Source organism: Zea mays, chromosome 10 (assembly GCF_902167145.1).
Source record: "Zea mays cultivar B73 chromosome 10, Zm-B73-REFERENCE-NAM-5.0, whole genome shotgun sequence".
Lineage (NCBI taxonomy): Eukaryota > Viridiplantae > Streptophyta > Magnoliopsida > Poales > Poaceae > Zea > Zea mays.
Window position 1 is genome coordinate 54,417,137 of NC_050105.1, and position 19,511 is coordinate 54,436,647.

Sequence of the window (19,511 nt, forward strand, 5' to 3'; positions counted from 1 at the left end):
GAGCTTAACTTGAGAAACACATGCCACCACAAGGGTGGAATGGGACGCCCTTGGCTGACTAACTAGAAAAGCTAGTGGAGGACTACCTTACCCGAAAGGGGCAAGGGCAGTAGGGGAGTAGGCATGTAGGGAGGTTCTCGGGTTAATTTTGCGGCGATGGCGGTCAGACGGGGATTCCTGCACTGCTCTTCCTAGAAACTATAACGGGTTTTCTGAAGCTAGTGGAACTTTGTAAAGGCCTCGTAGTGGACTCCTAGCCATTCACCTCGGCAGTGTCTAAGGGCCTTGCAAATCTAGGCTAGACGGGATACACGACTTGTGGGTAAAGGGTACAACCTTTGCAGAGTGTAAAACTGGTATACTACCCGTGCTCGCGGTCATGAGCAGCTCAGAAGTCTCGCATGATTAATTTATGGAATTAAATTCAATTTGTCATTTACATCGCATTGTGGTTTATTATTAATTTTGATCTATTATTACTCTGGTTTGGTATCTACTTACATTTAGTAACTGCTAATAAAACTTCACCAACTTATTAAAAGCAATGCTCAGTTTTAATCCTTATTTGTTGATCAGCCTTACAACCTTTGGTGAGTTCATGCATAGTATTCCCCACAACTTGTTGAGCTATGATCTTTTGTGAGCTCACCCTTGTGATATATAAACCTCCCACAAGAGAAGAACAAGTGGTCTAGGAGGAGCCTTACAACGAAGAGTACGAGCTCATCTAGGTGGCATCTCCGAGTCAGCTTATTGGCACCGAGGAATAATATTTAGATCGCTTTATTGTTATCATTTATTTTTGTAAGACTTCTGCTATGTAATAATGATACTTGTGACATTTATCTCTACCAGGGTTTATTTGAAAAATCTAGGGACTCCAGTCTAAGGTTTGGTATATGGCCGAGGACGACAGGTTCGCTGATTCTGAACCGTTCGATCTACCGCAACGACCAGGACTACATCCGAACCAGTACGCGCCGAGGGTCGTCGATCAAACAATCTACGGTCACGATTTAAAGCGCAAATGGGTACGCGCTGGATCTAATCACGTTTGTAGGTTAGGATCCTACGACCAAGATTAGTCTCCCCCCCCCCCCCCCCCGACGACACAAGATGGCGGCAACCACGCCGGCGCGCGACGACCTCGCGTAACCGCGCCCCATTCAAGACTCCGAACGGCTCTAGGCATAGAGGAAGGGACTGCGGATGTGATAGAAGGTCGCTCACCGGCTGTCAAGTTGTGAAGGAGCCCGCCCACGGTGTGATGCGCCACAGAGGAGAAGGAAGAAGACCAGCGAGCAATTCTTCTAGCCCGGAGCGCCTGCGTTTCCTCCAATCTGCACCCCTAGGTTCTATGTCACCTGGCGGACCAACCCGACCCATCGCCGATCCTAAACCACAGCGCACACGTGGGACGGAGCCGACGGTAATTTCCTCTCTACTAGCTTCAGAGCTCAGATCTTCTCTCCCCCCCCCCACAGATGCAGCGACGACAGAATCCGACGTGATGGCTGATGACGGGGGGTCCTCCTTTATACAACGATGCGAGGGGATCTTGGGCGGGTGATTGGAATGGCCACGCGACATCCACGCGGGAATCCCCGGGGTCTTCTGTTCATGTCGGTGCGAGGGGAAGGGACGAGCCTGAGCACGGGGCCCCACAAGGCAGTGGCTGCACACGCGCGCAAATCAGGAGGCTGGCGGAGTGGGACCCACGGATCAGCGACTGCCCATGCCAGTGCGCGTGATCGTGGAGAAGCCTAGGTTGCGGGGCCCAATCGTCAGTGATGCGTGGAGCTGGGCTGAGCGGTGTTGGTGAAGTGGGTCTGTAGTTGGGCCGAGCCTACAGGTAAATGCTTCCCTTTTATATTTTTTTTGTTTGATTTTGTTTTTAATTCTGTTTTCAAATCTAAATTTCAGATTGATTTCAAATTTTACATTCAAACTAAATATACAACAAAACCACTAGCATGCAATGCAAAAACATTAATGTATATTTATTACTTATGTCATTTCCTTTATTTAGGCAAACACTGCAAATAGGCTATGCACGCATATTATTCTATTTTAAAGAAAGTATAATTCCAATGTAAAACTATGTGTTTTTAGGAAGTAGTTTAACATGATTCTTTTAAGGATATACCTATACACTTCAACTAGAGTTAATTTAGTTTATATAAGTCTCTTTTGCTTAATCTTTTATTACCAAGTATATTTATTTTGGGATAGGTAAACACAAAGGTAACAAGATCCTTATTAAAAGATATTTTTTAAACCAAGATTATGGAGAAAAATTAACAAGTCTCTAAGATAAGATTTTGGGTGTTACATGATTGTCAGTGTGTGATGACCGACAAGTAAGGTCATCCGAAATAGGGTTTGGAGGGCTTTCACATAAGCTAATTCAACGGTGAAAGCAAAGGCGATGATTTATATGGGTTCATATAGTTGGCTAGCGTAATACCTGACGTCTAGTTATTATGTGGGTTTTCTTGTGTTGGATTGTAATATGTAGTAATATGTTGTGTATTGGTTGTCGATCTATGAAGTTATGCCCTCCTTTATACAGTCCAGAAGGCAAGTTTTCTAGTTAGTTAAAATAATATGAATCATAGTAGAATTATAGTGCAGTTAGATGAGTTTTCTTGTATTGAATCATCTTTTATATAGTCCATGAGATAAGTCTTCTAACATGTACTACTATGAGTTCTATTAAAATTATACTAGCATATAGTCTGTGCTAACACTATGATTCTGGGGAAGGGGATCAACGGCGGTGGCGACGACATGAGGGGAGGGGTTGATAGCGGTGGTGGCGCGAGTGAGGGGGCGACGAGGACGCGGGGGAGGAGGAGGTTAGGGGCGGCAAGATCACTGTGATAGAGGGGAAGAGAGGGGAAGAGATGATAGATGATCTAAATAATATTGTTTATTGGATTTGAGTAAGAGAGGAGTTATCTAGCAATCCAAATCATTGGTTTTAATGATGCGTTAAGTCTAAGTGTAAATTATTATGAGTGTGAGTTGAATTGGTTATGTGAGTTTTGCAAAATATATATATATATATGATAAAAGTCTTTGGATTATAAGTTAGAAGTTTTAGTGGAATAGTTTATGAAAAAAAATCTAATTAGACTTTTTCTTTTTTGCAAGGTAACTGGCAACTATGTCCCACGTATAACCTTGTGTTCCTTCCATTTGTTAGGTCGTCTTGTGTTTATCGTTGTGAATAATTTTGAAAATTTTAATTTCGTTGATGAAATAAATAGGAGGCCTTACAGTAGGGAACATAAAATTATACAGTATACAACATATGTATAATTACTTATATAATAATAAAAAAGGAAAAAGAAACGAGGGGAAAAAATCTGTTCACCTCCTTCCCCTGGACCGCGTGGGTAAACAAGAAAGTGATGAAATACGACGTTGGGAGATGTCGTAGGAGACGAAGATTCTATTCGCTTGCTACTTCCCTCTGCTCCTCTGCTACTACTACTTCAGTTCTCGCCTTCTCTTTCTGCCCTCACCTGACTCCTCCCTTCCTGCCATTTCTCTCTCGATAGTCGATACCACCACACCTCCGCTCCCCTCCAAGCCTCTCCTTTTCCTAAGCCCCGACGTCTTCCGACTTCCAGGTCGGTGCCGGGCAACAATAACTTCTTGGTCACCGAGCCAAAAGGGGGTCTTTTCGGTTCTTGCGATCGATTGATGAGCGGCGGGTGGCGGCGATGAGAGCGGATCTCAGCACCATCCAGCAGACGCTCACGCCGGAGGCGGCGGCGGCGCTGGCGCGTGCCATCGACGAGGCTGCGCGGAGGAGGCATGGCCAGACCACGCCGCTCCACGTCGCCGCCGCGCTGCTCGCCGCGCCGGCCGGTCTGCTGCGCCAGGCGTGCGCTCGCGCGGCCGCCGCCGGTGCCGGGCCTGGCGCCGCTGGTAGCGCCGGCGGTGCGCACCCGCTGCAGTGCCGCGCACTCGAGCTCTGCTTCTCCGTCGCCCTCGACAGGCTGCCGGCCGCGGCCTCGGCGGCGGCGGCGGCGGCGTCGCATGCGTCGGGGCCGCCGGTATCGAACGCGCTCGTCGCGGCGCTCAAACGCGCGCAGGCGCAGCAGCGCCGGGGATGCCCCGAGGCCGCGCAGCAGCCGCTGCTCGCCGTTAAAGTCGAGCTCGAGCAGCTCGTCCTCTCCATCCTCGATGACCCGTCAGTCAGCCGCGTCATGCGCGAGGCCTCCTTCTCCTCTTCAGCCGTCAAGACCACCATCGAGCAGTCGCTCGCGTCGCCTTCTCCGCCGCCCTCCGCCGTCTCCACCCCGACCGTCGCCGCGACTACGACCTTGGCCCCGTCCCCTTCTCCGCTCTCACGACTCGGCTCAGCCAACGCCTACATGAACCCTCGCCTCGCAGCCGCCGCAGGCGGTGGCGGGGACGACGCGCGCAAGGTGCTCGACGTCATGCTCAAGCCGGCGCGCCGCAACCCGGTGCTCGTGGGCGACGCCGGGCCAGACGCGGTGCTGAAGGAGGCGGTACGCAGGATCCCGATGGCTGGCTCTCCTTCCCTCGCCGGTGCGAAGGTCTTGCCGCTCGAGAGCGACCTCGCCAAGCTCGCCGGTGACAAAGCCGCCTTGGCGGCGAGGATCGGGGACCTGGGCCCGGTGATCCAGAGGCTCCTCGTGGACCACGGTGCCGTGGTTCTTGATCTTGGAGATCTCAAGTGGCTGGTGGACGGGCCGGCGGCAGCAGCGTCAGAGGGGGGCAAGGCGGTGGTGTCGGAGATGGCGCGGCTGCTGAGGCAGTTCGGAAGCGGCAAGGTCTGGGCCGTCGGTACAGCCGCTTGCGCCACCTACCTCCGATGCAAGGTCTACCACCCAACCATGGAGGCCGAGTGGGACCTCCAGGCGGTTTCTATCGCCCGCAGCGCGCCGCTCGCCGGCGCAGCTCTCAGGTGCGTCTTTCTCTCTTCGCTATTCCGCCTTCTTTGTTGCATCTACCATGTCTGCTGTTGTTCTTTTCTTTTTTTTTTACTCAAACTTGTATCAGTTTTCTGTTGTCTTGGACCAGATGAGTAAATAAATAATAAATTAGTTTATACTCGATAACCTAAATTTACTACAGTTGAATAAGTCATCATGAAGGCTAGTACTACTCTAAAAAGTTTGGTGCCTTTTTTAATAATGTACTTCCTCCTTTATTTCCAAATTATAAGCTACTTATCTTAAAAAAAGTCAAAAACGGCTTATAATTTAGAGTCGGAAGAGTAATAGTTTTCTAATTTTGTACACTGTGATCCAAAACAGGTGATCTAATTAATTTATTGAAATTATAGGCCTGGGAGCACTGGAATTCTGGGCAACTCAGTGGGGATGTTATCGCATACTCTCCGGCCTATGCCGGTGACACCAACAGCACTCCGATGGCCGCCAGGGGCAGGGAGTGACAATCCTCTGATGGCTAAGCCGGTCATGTGCCTGCTTTGCAAGGGTAGCTATGACCGTGAGCTTGCCAAGCTTGCAGCTGAGCAGAAGGAAAACCCAGCATCACGCGCTGAGGCTGCTAAGCCTGGTTTGCCACACTGGATGCAGCCCAGCAGTGATCAACCACAGGTTTGTGTTTTTTCTGTGTTGGCTCATAAAATCAGCGTTGGTTCTAATAGGAAGGTGATTGATATAGTCATTTGTGTTTTCACAGACCAAGGAGCAAGAGTTGAAACGGAAGGAGGCTGCCGAAGAGCTTGAGAAGAAATGGCGTGAAACTTGCGCCCGTACCCACGGTAACCGTGCTGGGGCGCCAGCTCTCTCCTTGGGATTGGCTGCCTTAGTTCCACGCCCGCCAGTTGAGCCAAAGATACAACATTCCAGGGGTGGTGTTCCCACCCTTCAGATGAACACCAATTGGGAGAAGCCTGAGGGTACCCCTACGTCTGAGCTTCGTAAGAGTCCGCTAGGCAGCCCAGTGAAGACTGACCTTGCGCTAGGTCCCATGGATCCTGGTGCTACTGTAGAGAATGACCAGAAGGAAAATTACACAGAAGGGCTTACTTCTATGCAAAAGGCTAAGATAGCTGGAATCTCTGATATCGAGTCTTTCAAAAGGCTCCTCAAGGTGCTCACACAGAAGGTCAGCTGGCAATCAGATGCTGCCTCAGCAATTGCTGCTGTTGTAATACAATGCAGAACTGGCAGTGGGAAGAGACGTAACATTGGGACAAGGGGCGACATATGGCTCCTGTTTGTTGGTCCTGACCAGGCAGGCAAGAGGAAGATGGTGAATGCATTGTCTGAGCTGATGGTAAATGCTCAACCAGTGGTTGTAAACTTTGGTGGTGACTCTCGTTTGAGCAAGGATGGTAATGGACTCAATCCGGGTTTTTGGGGGAAAACCTCACTTGACCGGGTCACTGAGGCAGTTCGGCAAAATCCATGTTCAGTTATCATTCTTGAGGGCATTGATCAAGTGGACGCTGTTGTGCGGGGAAAGATCAAGCGGGCAATGGAGACTGGTCGCCTGGTAGACTCTCGGGGCCGTGAGGTCAGCCTTGGCAATGTCATCTTTGTTCTCACCACAAATTGGCTACCTGAGGAACTCAGGAGACCAAAGTTTGAAACATTGCTCCAAGATGAAGGAAGGATGTTGGAGGTAGCAAGCTCTAATTGGCAGCTAGAGCTTTCTATTGAGGACAAGCAGGTTAAGCACCGAGCGGATTGGCTATGTGATGATGCTCGTCCAGCAAAGGTAGCCAAAGAACTGTCCGGTGGGCAAGGTCTATCACTTGACCTCAATTTAGCAGTTGGGGCATTGGATGACACCGACGGCTCACGGAATTCCAGTGATCTCTCTGTGGAACAAGAGCATGAAAAAGGGCACCTTGCAGTCAAGTGTTCAACACCAGCCCCTGACTATGATCTGTTGAATCTCGTTGATGATGCCATTGTGTTTCGGCCAGTTGACTTCGCACCGTTTAGGAAGACTGTCACAGATTGCATATCAGCGAAATTCGACTCAGTCATCGGTAGCTGTAACTCATTCAGAATCGATGAAGACGCTGTTGATCGGATGGCTGGCAGCATCTGGCTCACTGACGAGAAGCTTGAAGACTGGGCCGAGAAAGTGCTCATGCCGAGCATCGAACGGTTGTGGTGCAACGTGAAACACTACAGTGGCCGTGCTGTTGTCCGTATTGCAGCAGTCACAGACAAGGCATTGCCAAGGTTGGGGTGGGCGCGAGAAGGACTACCAGCAACGGTGCCGATCGCCATTGATGGCATGTAGAGAAGGAATTGGGAGTGGGGGGGAGTACATTCTTTTGTATGGTAGTTATGTAAATATTGGGGGAGAATCTGGGGGGAGGTTACTATATGAAGCACATAGGCATGGAGGTTATAGATTTTATAACAAAAAAAAATCGATGTATAGTTTTGATAATATATGTAGCTATGGTCCTTGAAACTAAAAAAAGGTTTCTCTTTTGCACTCGCTAATGTTGCAAGGGGGTGTGGAGGAAGTAAATAATGATGTAGCGCCCTCAATCAAAGTCGACTCCTATCAGACCAGTTGTGATGCATAAAGTATTGAGCTTGCATCAAGTGGCAAAGATTTGACATGTGAATACATGATTTTTCTTTTGGGGGCTCTCGGGAGGTGTTTGATTCTTTTTATGTGAATGTATTAATATACAGCCTCCTCAGCTTCCTGTATGGCTTGGCATTTCTGTGGTCCGTCGAAGGGCTACTGTTGGAAAATGGGACACATTCCACAGTTGTCTTTTTGCTGCAGAGTGGTAAGGTCCAAATAGGTTAAATGAAGAAGCACGTGTGGTCTCCATATTTTTGCCGACTTCTGTTTATTGCTATCGCGTTTCGCCCGGTTCCCATTTTCGCGTATCGTTTTCAAGCTTGAGCTGAGCGATGGATCCCAGACATGCTGCGGCCCACGTTGAAACCTAATTTCCGATATTTCCAAAAAAAATGTTTTTAAAGGTGTTCCCGGTTTCTCACTACTTTACGTGTGAAAGCATTTCATCCTCTATATCCTTTACATGTGAGAACATATCTCAGTACCACCAATCTGCTGTGGTTCCATCTCTTTCTTTTTACATGTTGCTTTCTCTGCGTACTCTGCCGCTTGAGTTTACTATTTTCCAAAAATAAAATAACCAGAGCAACTCTAGAAAACTCTTTATGCTATCCCTAATTTATAGGATTATAGATTTTAAAGAAAAAATATCCTCCAACAACCTCTATAACTGGATCTCTAAGGCCCTGCTTAGAAGCAACCTAATTTTTAAAAACCAGTTTTTATCTTTTAGTTAGGACATGCCAGCTTTTTCGTTTTTAAGAAACTGATAATCTAATTTATATAAAATGAGTTATAAACTGGTATGTTTAGAACAACGTCAATTTTTATAAACCAGTTTATTAAAAATTGCATGCTTCTAAACAGAGCTAAGGTCATGTTTGGGACAACTCCAACTCCAAAAAATTTGATGGAGTTGGTGGAGCAGGTCATTAGGTGATCTAGAAAATCATGGAGCTGAAGCCGTAAAGCTTTAGAAAATATTTAGATAAGTCATTTTATTCATTATTTAGATTAAAAAATATTTTTAAAAAAACTATTTAAATTGATATTATAAACTACAGCTACACACTGGAGCTGTAACCCAAAGCCATCTAAAACACCCACATCTAAAACACCCCTTAATTTCTGGCTAGGTAGCTGAAGACGAGAGTGAGGATACCAGAGAAAACAATGATTTAGAAAGACCCTTAAAGATGTTTTCAGAGCTTTTGTTTTAAATATTGGCGTGTCATGTCACGTGACCAATTAAAGTGATGCCCAGCGACCTGGACTAATTACCCAGACCTAGCTAGCGATTCAATGCGCGGGCATGGCTTGGTCCACAAACACCGCACTTATTTGGAACTGAGGCATCTTGTTGTTTTCTCCCTGGGGAAGAAGAAGAAAAAACCACCTCCTGGTCCAAAACCAAATGGCCACTTTTTTGGCCTAACTGTGGCCCACGCTGATGTGGCAGATCACCAACTCGAATCAAACTTGGAAACATTCCATGCCTTGTTCATATTATTATTTTATTAACAATAAAAGCTTATAATTAAGTGCTGATTAAGAGGCTGGTCTGCGTGAGTGACCCTGAGAAAACTGTACCCCATGAAGCTGAACCAAAGCAGATTAGCCTGCCACCCGTCCCCATCTCACTCTCAGCAGATGCTAGATGCTGGGCCCGTCTGTCGGCGACCCACCGTACCCTTGTCGCCGGTACGTGTAGCCACGGCCAATTTTGTTTTTGTCCACCAAGTTGGGTCTATCATTAACTTTGATCTGTTGTACTTTGCCGCCCTCCCTCTCTCCCTCACACACACACTCGGCCTCGGTTTGTTTTATATATATTGATCATGCTGGAGCTTTGCGAAAAGGCATGCCGATTGTTTAAAGCTGCTTTTCCATGTGACGAAAAGATACGACGGCCTTGCACCGTTTTTTTTTTTGTCCTATATTGACATGGGATGGGAGAGGCGTTGTTGGCCAGCTGGGTTGGATGAACATCCTTGCCACGGCTCTTTAGTAGAGCTTCAGCAAAAGTTTTATTGGCTCTAGAGAGCAGAAGAGAAAGAAAATGGGAGGAGAAAAACTCACGTGAACACTACGGTGCCGTTCGATTCGTATATTTATAACTTAATTGGTAATCGATAATGTGACATATTAAGACTAAACTTGTTGTAGACTATATTATTAAACTTTCTCTTATAGGGCCCCAGATAAACTTGACTTTTGGGGATCCACGTGTCACTGAATGATTGGACGGTCGCCGCTGCTGCTCGAGGGGGTCGTAGGTGATACGTTTTAGTCTGTCACCGTCCATGGTGGTGGGGGAAAGGTCAGCGACCGAGCAAGCCGTGTGTGTGACTGGGTGGGCATGCCTTTTGCCCAGCCTTTTTAGTTGCTAATGGCTTCATGCGTCACCTTCTCTTATTATTATTATTTTATTCATGATTGATTCGTCACTTGTTCGTGACTTCTTCACCTTTTACGGCCCTCTTGTCCCATGTGGAGCGGAAGTGATCATCATGAAGCAACAGCTTGGCTTTGAATGCCAGTTTTCCTTTTTGTTTCAACAATTCAGCTGTAGATAGAAACTGGAGGATGGAGTGAAACATATTCTGCGTTTCAAAAAAAAATTCCCAAGGACACAGCTTGATATATACTCATAGATAGTACAAGAATAGGAGTGCAGTACACTACAAAGCAGGGACGGACCTGGTAAAGATTTTAGGTTTGGCCTAAGTAAGAATTCCCGTAAATCTTAAAGGTCTACTCATACATACATGATATGGTGAGAACTTTAGTACCACCTTAATATTCCAGTGGAGTAAGATCAACTTAAATATGAGTTATCTCCACATGGATGAAGCCAATGAGGAAAGGAAAAACTGAGAACTCACACGCTTGCTCGACTCGCGGGGCGGGGTAATTGGCGCGGACGCACGACGTGCATGTGAATAGTCCGGTGATTTCTGGCCTCCACCCTTGTGGGTGCGCGACCTTATTTTACTGCTCGATATTTTTGCATGCACGAAGAAAATTGTGCTCGTCTGTTTTAGTAAGTAACTATTCTTGTATTAATTGTGATTGATTATCACATTAGTGTTGTGATAACGTGGCTGGCCGCGTCGTGCGTGTATATATTGAGAGCGAGACGTCATTCCTCAGTATAGACTTTCTCCTCCTTACACCAAAGCCTGTGCAGCCTTCGTCTTCCCATCCCGTCGCCGATGTGCCATCGGGTCGGGAGAGTAGGATCTTCGAAACCTACATCCGCTCGTGTCCCTGTATGGGGTAGGGGTCGTATCAAGCACTATCGCGGCTGCTCGCTGTTCGTCTACTTCCTCTACGCCAACGTCGTCGTCCACGCCGGTATGCTACGTCTACTCTTACGTTGTTTTAGCACCGACAACCCCACTGTAAGGATGCTTACGCGCATATTTATTCTATCACTAGGACTGGTATTTGAATTGCTAGTAAGTTATATATATATATATATATATATATATATATATATATATATATATATATATATATATATATATATATATATATATATATACACACGAAGCATGCTGTTGTTTTCTTGTATTACTAGGTGAGTGCCCGTGCGTTGCAACGGGAATATATAATATCACGATAATTTATATACAAATGTGTGTTATATTGTTATAAGAAAATGTTTCGTAATCTATTTATAATCCTAACCATACATAAGTTTTGTTATTTTAATCTAGCTATTGCATCACTACATTGCAATCATCAGTATCATGCAGACTTCTATATATGATTTTAATAATGTCATGTCAATTGCATTAATTAAATGCTAAGACTATCACTATAAATTATAAACTTATATAAATCCTCAGGAAAGATGACAAGATCTTATAATTCAAATGGATACTCATTAAAATATATATAACCCGTACATCCATTAATAACATATCCACAAGAAAATCAATGAGTCAAACGGGAAATGATGAAAGAAAAAATTGCACAGTTATTGAGCTCTGTTGTGGGAGCAAAACATCAGACATGTCCATAAAATAACTATGAACTGCAATCTAAATATATCATCCATCTTGTGCCTGCAATCTAAATATTTCATTCAGAACATGAACTGCATAGAGTAAAATGTTATTTGTAATGGGTCAGCCATGGTGCAAACTAAGATATCCTAAATGAGATATTTAGTTATATATGAGAAAGTGTTTAAGTGCTACAGTAAATTGCAGGTTCTAATGTATAGCTTAAACACATCAAAGAGTTTGATATCAAAAATACTATAATTGATAATTCATAGTTGATAACTGATGATATAATACATGAGTTGCTTGGCTCAAACAAACATGCAAAAGAAAAGGGTCGGTAGTTAACCTAGGAATTCTGATAGCCATCAATTTCATTTCATTATCTTCTTGCATCTAATCTGTGCCGGTCAAAACTCATCTTTATCTGTCAAATAACCACGCATAGCATACTCAGGAGCCATGTATCCACTGCATGGACACAAAATGATCAAGTTAGCTATTGGTTCTGCAATTCAATACATTTACTAAAACAATTAGCAGAAAAATAATTTCATCGGTTGTTCAAATAGGAACTGATTAACAACATTAAGAGTCTTAATTCAAGCTAAGACCTCTGTCAGTATGTTGTTGGTTCCATCTTTTTTGTTTATGATTATATGCAGGAATGGCACCCCCATATGTATGTGGTTTCTTCCTGACTCTGTGACTCTTATCCAATGAATTATGTTTTCTTTGGGTTCCCATTGTTTATCCTTAGGTTGGTTGCAATGTCATTGTTACCATTGCTGTAGATTGCCTTCCCTCCTAGAGCTTCTTATTTGTTGGGAGTGGGACTCCGACGAAAGCTCTAGCGACTCCTCAGACGACGAGGACGCCGCCAACATCGCCTTCACCAAAGGACTTCTCTTCCCCAACGTCAACCACAAGTGCCTCATGGCAAAGGACGGCAAATAGAAGGTTAAATCTAAATCCTCCAATAAATATGAATCCTCTGGTGATGATAATGCTAGTGATGAGGAAGATAATTTGCGTACCCTTTTTGCCAACCTTAACATGGAACAAATAGAAAAATGTGAAAAATTGTCTAGTGAGCTAAGCACTTGCCATAAGACTATAGACAACCTTAAAAATGAGAATTCTAATTTATTAGCTAAGGTTGATTCTATTGCTTGTAATGTTTCAATTCCCAATCTCAGAAATGATAATGATGATTTACTTGCTAAGATTGAAGAATTGAACTTATCTCTTGTTAGCCTTAAGAATGAAAATGAAAAATTAATTGCTAAGGCTAAAGATTTTGATGTTTGCAATGTTACTATTTCTAACCTTAGAAGTGAGAACGATATATTACATGCTAAGGTTGTAGAATTAAAATCTTGCAAACCCTCTACATCTATCGTTGAGCATGTATCTATTTGTACTAGATGTAGAGATGTTGATATTAATGCTATACATGATCACATGACTTTAATTAAACAACAAAATGATCATATAGCTAAATTAGATGCTAAAATTGCCGAGCATAACTTAGAAAATGAAAAGTTTAAATTTGCTAGAAGTATGCTCTATAATGGGAGACGCCCTGGCATCAAGGATGGCATTGGCTTCCAAAGGGGAGACAATGTCAAACTTAATGCCCCTCCTAAAAGATTGTCTAATTTTGTAAAGGGCAAGGCTCCCATGCCTCAGGATAACGAGGGTTACATTTTATACCCTGCCGGTTATCCCGAGAGCAAGATTAGGAGAATTCACTCTAGGAAGTCTCACTCTGGCCCTAATCATGCTTTTATGTATAAGGGTGAGACATCTAGTTCTAGGCAACCAACCCGTGCTAAGTTGCCTAAGAAAACTCCTATTGCATCAAATGAACATAGCTTTTCATTTAAAACTTTTGATGCATCATAAGTTTTGACTAACAAATCCGGCAAGGTCGTTGCCAAGTATGTTGGGGGCAAGCACAAGGGGTCAAAGACTTGTGTTTGGGTACCCAAAGTTCTTGTGTCTAATGCCAAAGGACCCAAAACCATTTGGGTACCTAAAGTCAAGAACTAAACTTGTTTTGTAGGTTTATGCATCCGGGGGCTCAAGTTGGATAATCGACAGCGGGTGCACAAACCACATTACAGGGGAGAAGAAAATGTTCTCCTCCTATGAGAAAAACCAAGATCCCCAACGAGCTATCACATTCGGGGATGGAAATCAAGGTTTGGTCAAAGGCTTGGGTAAAATTGCTATATCTCCTGACCATTCTATTTCCAATGTTTTTCTTGTTGATTCATTAGATTACAATTTGCTTTCTGTATCTCAATTATGTAAAATGGGCTACAACTGTCTTTTCACTGATATAGGTGTCACTGTCTTTAGAAGAAGTGATGATTCAATAGCATTTAAGGGAGTGTTAGAGGGTTAGCTATACTTGATAGATTTTGATAGAGCTGAACTCAACACTTGCTTAATTGCTAAGACTAACATGGGCTGGCTCTGGCATCACCGACTAGCACATGTTGGGATGAAGAATCTTCACAAGCTTCTAAAGGGAGAACACATTTTAGGACTAACAAATGTTCATTTTGAGAAAGACAGGGTTTGTAGCGCATGCCAAGCAGGAAAGCAAGTTGGAGCTCATCATCCACACAAGAACATCATGACGACCGACAGGCCGCTTGAGCTACTCCACATAGATCTATTCGGCCCGATTGCTTACATAAGCATCGGCGGGAGTAAGTATTGTCTTGTAATAGTGGATGATTATTCTCGTTTCACTTGGGTGTTCTTTTTGCAGGAAAAATCTCAAACCCAAGAAACCTTAAAGGGATTCTTGAGACGAGCTCAAAACGAGTTCGGCTTAAGGATCAACAAAATTAGAAGCGACAACGGGACGGAGTTCAAGAACTCTCAAATTGAAGGCTTCCTTGAGGAAGAGGGCATCAAGCATGAGTTCTCTTCTCCCTACACGCCACAACAAAATGGTGTAGTGGAAAGGAAGAATCGAACTCTATTGGACATGGCTAGAACCATGCTTGATGAGTACAAAACTTCGGATCGATTTTGGGCGGAGGCGGTCAACACCGCTTGCTACGCCATCAACCGGTTATATCTACACCGAATCCTCAAGAAGACATCTTATGAACTCCTAACCGGTAAAAAGCCCGACATTTCATATTTTAGAGTCTTTGGTAGCAAATGCTTTATTCTTGTTAAAAGAGGTAGAAAATCTAAATTTGCTCCTAAGACTGTAGAAGGCTTTTTACTAGGATATGATTCAAACACAAGGGCATATAGAGTCTTTAACAAGTCCTCTGGACAAGTTGAAGTTTCTTGTGACGTTGTGTTTGATGAGACTAACGGCTCTCAAGTAGAGCAAGTTGATCTTGATGAGATAGGTAATGAAGAGGCTCCATGCATCGCGCTAAGGAACATGTCCATTGGGGATGTGTGTCCTAAGGAATCCGAAGAGCCTCCAAATGCACAAGATCAACCATCCTCCTCCACGCAAGCATCTCCACCAACTCAAAATGAGGATGAAGCTCAAGTTGATGAAGTAGAAGATCAAGCAATTGAGTCACCTCAAGATGACGACAATGATCAAGGGGGAGATGCAAATGATCAAGACAAGGAGGATGAAGAGCCAAGACCACCACACCCAAGAGTCCACCAAGCAATCCAACGAGATCACCCCGTCGACACCATCCTCGGCGACATACATAAGGGGGTAACTACTAGATCTCGTGTTGCACATTTTTGTGAGCATTACTCTTTTGTTTCCTCTATTGAGCCACACAGGGTAGAGGAAGCACTCCAAGATTCGGATTGGGTGGTGGCGATGCAAGAGGAGCTCAACAATTTCACTAGAAATGAGGTATGGCATTTAGTTCCACGTCCTAATCAAAATGTTGTAGGAACCAAATGGGTCTTCCGCAACAAGCAAGTTGAGCATGGTGTGGTGACAAGGAACAAAGCTCGACTTGTGGCCAAGGGATACTCCCAAGTCGAAGGTTTGGATTTCGGTGAAACCTATGCACCCGTAGCTAGGCTTGAGTCAATTCGCATATTATTAGCCTATGCTACTTACCATGGCTTTAAGCTTTATCAAATGGACGTGAAAAGTGTCTTCCTCAATGGACCAATCAAGGAAGAGGTCTATGTTGAGCAACCTCCCGTCTTTGAAGATAGTGAGTACCCTAACCATGTCTATAAGCTCTCTAAGGCGCTTTATGGGCTCAAGCAAGCCCCAAGAGCATGGTATGAATGCCTTAGAGATTTCCTTATTACTTGAGAATGATTTGTTTGTATGCCAAATTTATGTTGATGATATTATATTTGGGTCTACTAACGAATCTACATGTGAAGAGTTTAGTAGGATCATGACACAAAAGTTCGAGATGTCGATGATGGGGGAGTTGAAGTACTTCTTGGGATTTCAAGTGAAGCAACTCCAAGAGGGCACCTTCATTAGCCAAACAAAGTACACTCAAGACATTCTCAACAAGTTTGGGATGAAGGATGCCAAGCCCATCAAGACACCCATGGGAACCAATGGGCATCTCGACCTCGACACGGGAGGTAAGTCCGTGGATCAAAAGGTATACCGGTCGATGATAGGTTCTTTATTGTATTTATGTGCATCTCGACCGGATATTATGCTTTCCGTATGCATGTGTGCAAGATTCCAAGCCGACCCTAAGGAAGCTCACCTTACGACCGTAAAACGAATCTTGAGATATTTGGCTTATACTCCTAAGTTTGGGCTTTGGTATCCTAGGGGATCCACATTTGATTTGATTGGTTATTCGGATGCCGATTGGGCAGGATGTAAAATCAATAGGAAGAGCACATCGGGGACTTGCCAGTTCTTGGGAAGATCCTTGGTGTCTTGGGCTTCAAAGAAGCAAAATTCGGTCGCTCTTTCCACCGCCGAAGCCGAGTACATTGCCGCAGGTCATTGTTGCGCGCAATTGCTTTGGATGAGGCAAACCCTGCGGGACTACGGTTACAAATTGACCAAAGTCCCTTTGCTATGTGATAATGAGAGTGCAATCAAGATGGCGGATAATCCCGTCGAGCATAGCCGCACTAAACACATAGCCATTCGGTATCACTTTTTAAGGGATCACCAACAAAAGGGAGATATCGAGATTTCTTACATTAACACTAAAGATCAATTAGCCGATATCTTCACCAAGCCTCTTGATGAACAAACTTTTAACAAACTTAGGCATGAGCTAAATATTCTTGATTCTAGGAACTTCTTTTGTTGACTTGCACACATAGCTCATTTATATACCTTTGATCATGTCTCGTTCATATGCTATGACTAATGTGTTTTCAAGTCCATTTCAAACCAAGTCATAGGTATATTGAAAAGGAATTGGAGTCTTCGGCGAAGACAAAGGCTTCCACTCCGTAACTCACCCTTCGCCATCACTCCAAGCAACTCTCCATTCTTGTGGGAGAAAGCATGAGCACCAAGCAAAAGGACTCCATCTTTGATATAATCTTCACTCATTTGTTCTTGACCAAAGAGGGAGAAAGTGTTTTGAAAGGGCTCTAATGATTCCGTTTTTGGCGATTCATGCCAAAGGGGGAGAAAGTATGAGCCCAAAGCAAAAGGACCGCACCACCACCAATTTCAAAAACTTAGTTTTTCAAGAGTATTTTCAATTGGTATCCTATTGTGTTCAAAAGGGGGAGAAAGTAGTATTTCAAAATAATGTATCAAAACCCTCTTGAACACGAAGAGGAGGATCTCATTTAGGGGGAATTTTTGTTTAGTCAAAGGAAAAGCATTTGAAACAGGGGGAGAAAATTTCAAATCTTGTTAATGCTTTGCAAAATCTTATTCATTTACCTTTGACTTCTTGCAAAAGAACTTTGAAAAGGATTTAAAAAATAGTTTGCAAAAAAAACAAAACTTATGGTGCAAGCGTGGTCCAAAATAAAGAAACGATCCATGCATATCTTGTAAGTATTAATATTGGCTAAATTCCAAGCAACCTTTGCACTTACATTATGCAAACTAGTTCAATTATGCACTTCTATATTTGCTTTGGTTTGTGTTGGCATCAATCACCAAAAAGGGGGAGATTGAAAGGGAATTAGGCTTACACCTAGTTCCTAAATAATTTTGGTGGTTGAATTGCCCAACACAAATAATTGGACTAACTAGTTTGCTCTAGTGTATAAGTTATACAGGTGTAAAAGGTTCACACTCAGCCAATAAAAAGATCAAATATTGGATTCAACAAAGGAGCAAAGGGACAACCGAAGGCACCTCTGGTCTGGGGCACCGGACTGTCCGGTGTACACCGGACAGTGTCCGGTGCACCAGAGGACTCCAACTTAAACTTGCCACCTTCAGAAATTTCCAGAGGCACTCCGCTATAATTCACCGGACTGTACGGTGTACACCGGACAGTGTCCGGTGCTCCAAGAAAGAGCGGCCTCCGAAACTCGCCAGCCTCGGGAAATCGCAGCGGCTGCTCCGCTATAATTCACCGGACATGTCCGGTGTACACCGGACTGTCCGGTGAACCAGCGGAGCAACGGCTACTTCGCGCCAACGGTCACCTGCAGGCGCATTCAATGCGCGCCAGAAGCGCGCAGAAGTCAGGCACGCCCATACTGGCGCACCGGACATTGAACAGTACATGTCCGGTGTGCACCGGACACCCAGGCGGGCCCAGAAGATAGAAGCTCCAATGGTCGGAATCCAACGGTATTGGTGACGTGGCTGGCGCACCGGACATGTCCGGTGTGCACCGGACTGTCCGGTGCACCATACGACAGACAGCCTCCACCAACGGTCAAGTTTGGTGGTTGGGGCTATAAATACCCCAACCACCCCACCATTCATTGCATCCAAGTTTTCCAGCTTCCAACCACTATACAAGAGCTAGCATTCATTGCAAAGCACACCAAAAGAGATCAAATCCTCTCCCAACTCCATACAAAGCCTTAGTGACTAGAGAGAGTGATTTGTAGTGTTCATTTGAGCTCTTGCGCTTGGATCGCTTCTTTTCTTTGGCATTCTTTCTTGTGATCAAACACTCACTTGTAATTGAGGCAAGAGACACCAATTGTGTGGTGGTCCTTGCGGGAAGTTTGATTCCCAAGTGATTTGAGAAGAGAAGCTCACTCGGTCCGAGGGACCGTTTGAGAGAGGGAAGGGTTGAAAGAGACCCGGCCTTTGTGGCCTCCTCAACGGGGAGTAGGTTTGCGAGAACCGAACCTCGGTAAAACAAATCCGCGTGTCACACTCTTCATTTGCTTGCGATTTGTTTTTCACCCTCTCTCGCGGACTCGTTTATATTTCTAACGCTAACCCGGCTTGTAGTTGTGTTTATATTTGTAAATTTCAGTTTCGCCCTATTCACCCCCCCTCTAGGCGACTATCAATATGCTATGCCCAAGAATAGGGTTGTATCTTTCTTATTTATCTAGAAATTTAAGTGAACTAGAAATGTGTCTGCTCAAATGAGTTAAGTGTGTGTTCTCATATTTTTTCTGTATAATTTTGGTGCAGCATGTTTGTATTGTCAACTTTATTAGTATAGCACTCAGTGTTTACTGTATGTTTTGCAAAGGAGCAGAAAGGTAGGATTTGTACCATCTTTTTAAAAAAGTGGCGATGCTCTTTAAATTTACTTTTGGCTAAGCCTGTACATCAAGTCATTTGTACTCAAATTTTGATATTTTATTAGCTTAAAAATGTTAAGAAGCAAATTTTACGCATTATTACTTAGTGCTGTTATCATGCTTGTCCTATTTGTTCTATCTTTTTCAATAATAATAGAATGTGGCACTCAATATACCTATTTGTTCTATCTTTTTAAATAATAATAGAATATGTGGCACTCAGTATTACATACAATTGGATAGCCTCATTGTTGAGGCCTGGAATGATTTTGTTTAAACCTTATTATT

The 19,511-nt window shown here is 44.2% G+C and overlaps 1 protein-coding gene across 1 annotated transcript; it reads left to right on the plus strand.

Moving 5' to 3' along the window:
• Positions 1 to 3,438: 3,438 nt before the first annotated feature.
• Positions 3,439 to 7,583, plus strand: LOC103641087 (Protein SUPPRESSOR OF MAX2 1). The gene is made up of 3 exons (XM_008664471.3): positions 3,439 to 4,945; positions 5,327 to 5,603; positions 5,689 to 7,583. The coding sequence occupies exons 1-3, from the start codon at positions 3,732 to 3,734 to the stop codon at positions 7,267 to 7,269; spliced, it is 3,072 nt and encodes a 1,023-aa protein (XP_008662693.1). The 5' UTR covers positions 3,439 to 3,731; the 3' UTR covers positions 7,270 to 7,583.
• Positions 7,584 to 19,511: the final 11,928 nt, after the last annotated feature.

Excerpts from the sequence above, each read along its gene's own strand:
- LOC103641087 (XM_008664471.3), top strand. The coding sequence starts at position 3,732 with ATGAGAGCGGATCTCAGCACCATCCAGCAGACGCTCACGCCGGAGGCG. Across the intron at positions 4,946-5,326 it reads CTCGCCGGCGCAGCTCTCAG|GCCTGGGAGCACTGGAATTC; the intron begins GTGCGTCTTTCT and ends TTGAAATTATAG. Across the intron at positions 5,604-5,688 it reads CCAGCAGTGATCAACCACAG|ACCAAGGAGCAAGAGTTGAA; the intron begins GTTTGTGTTTTT and ends GTGTTTTCACAG.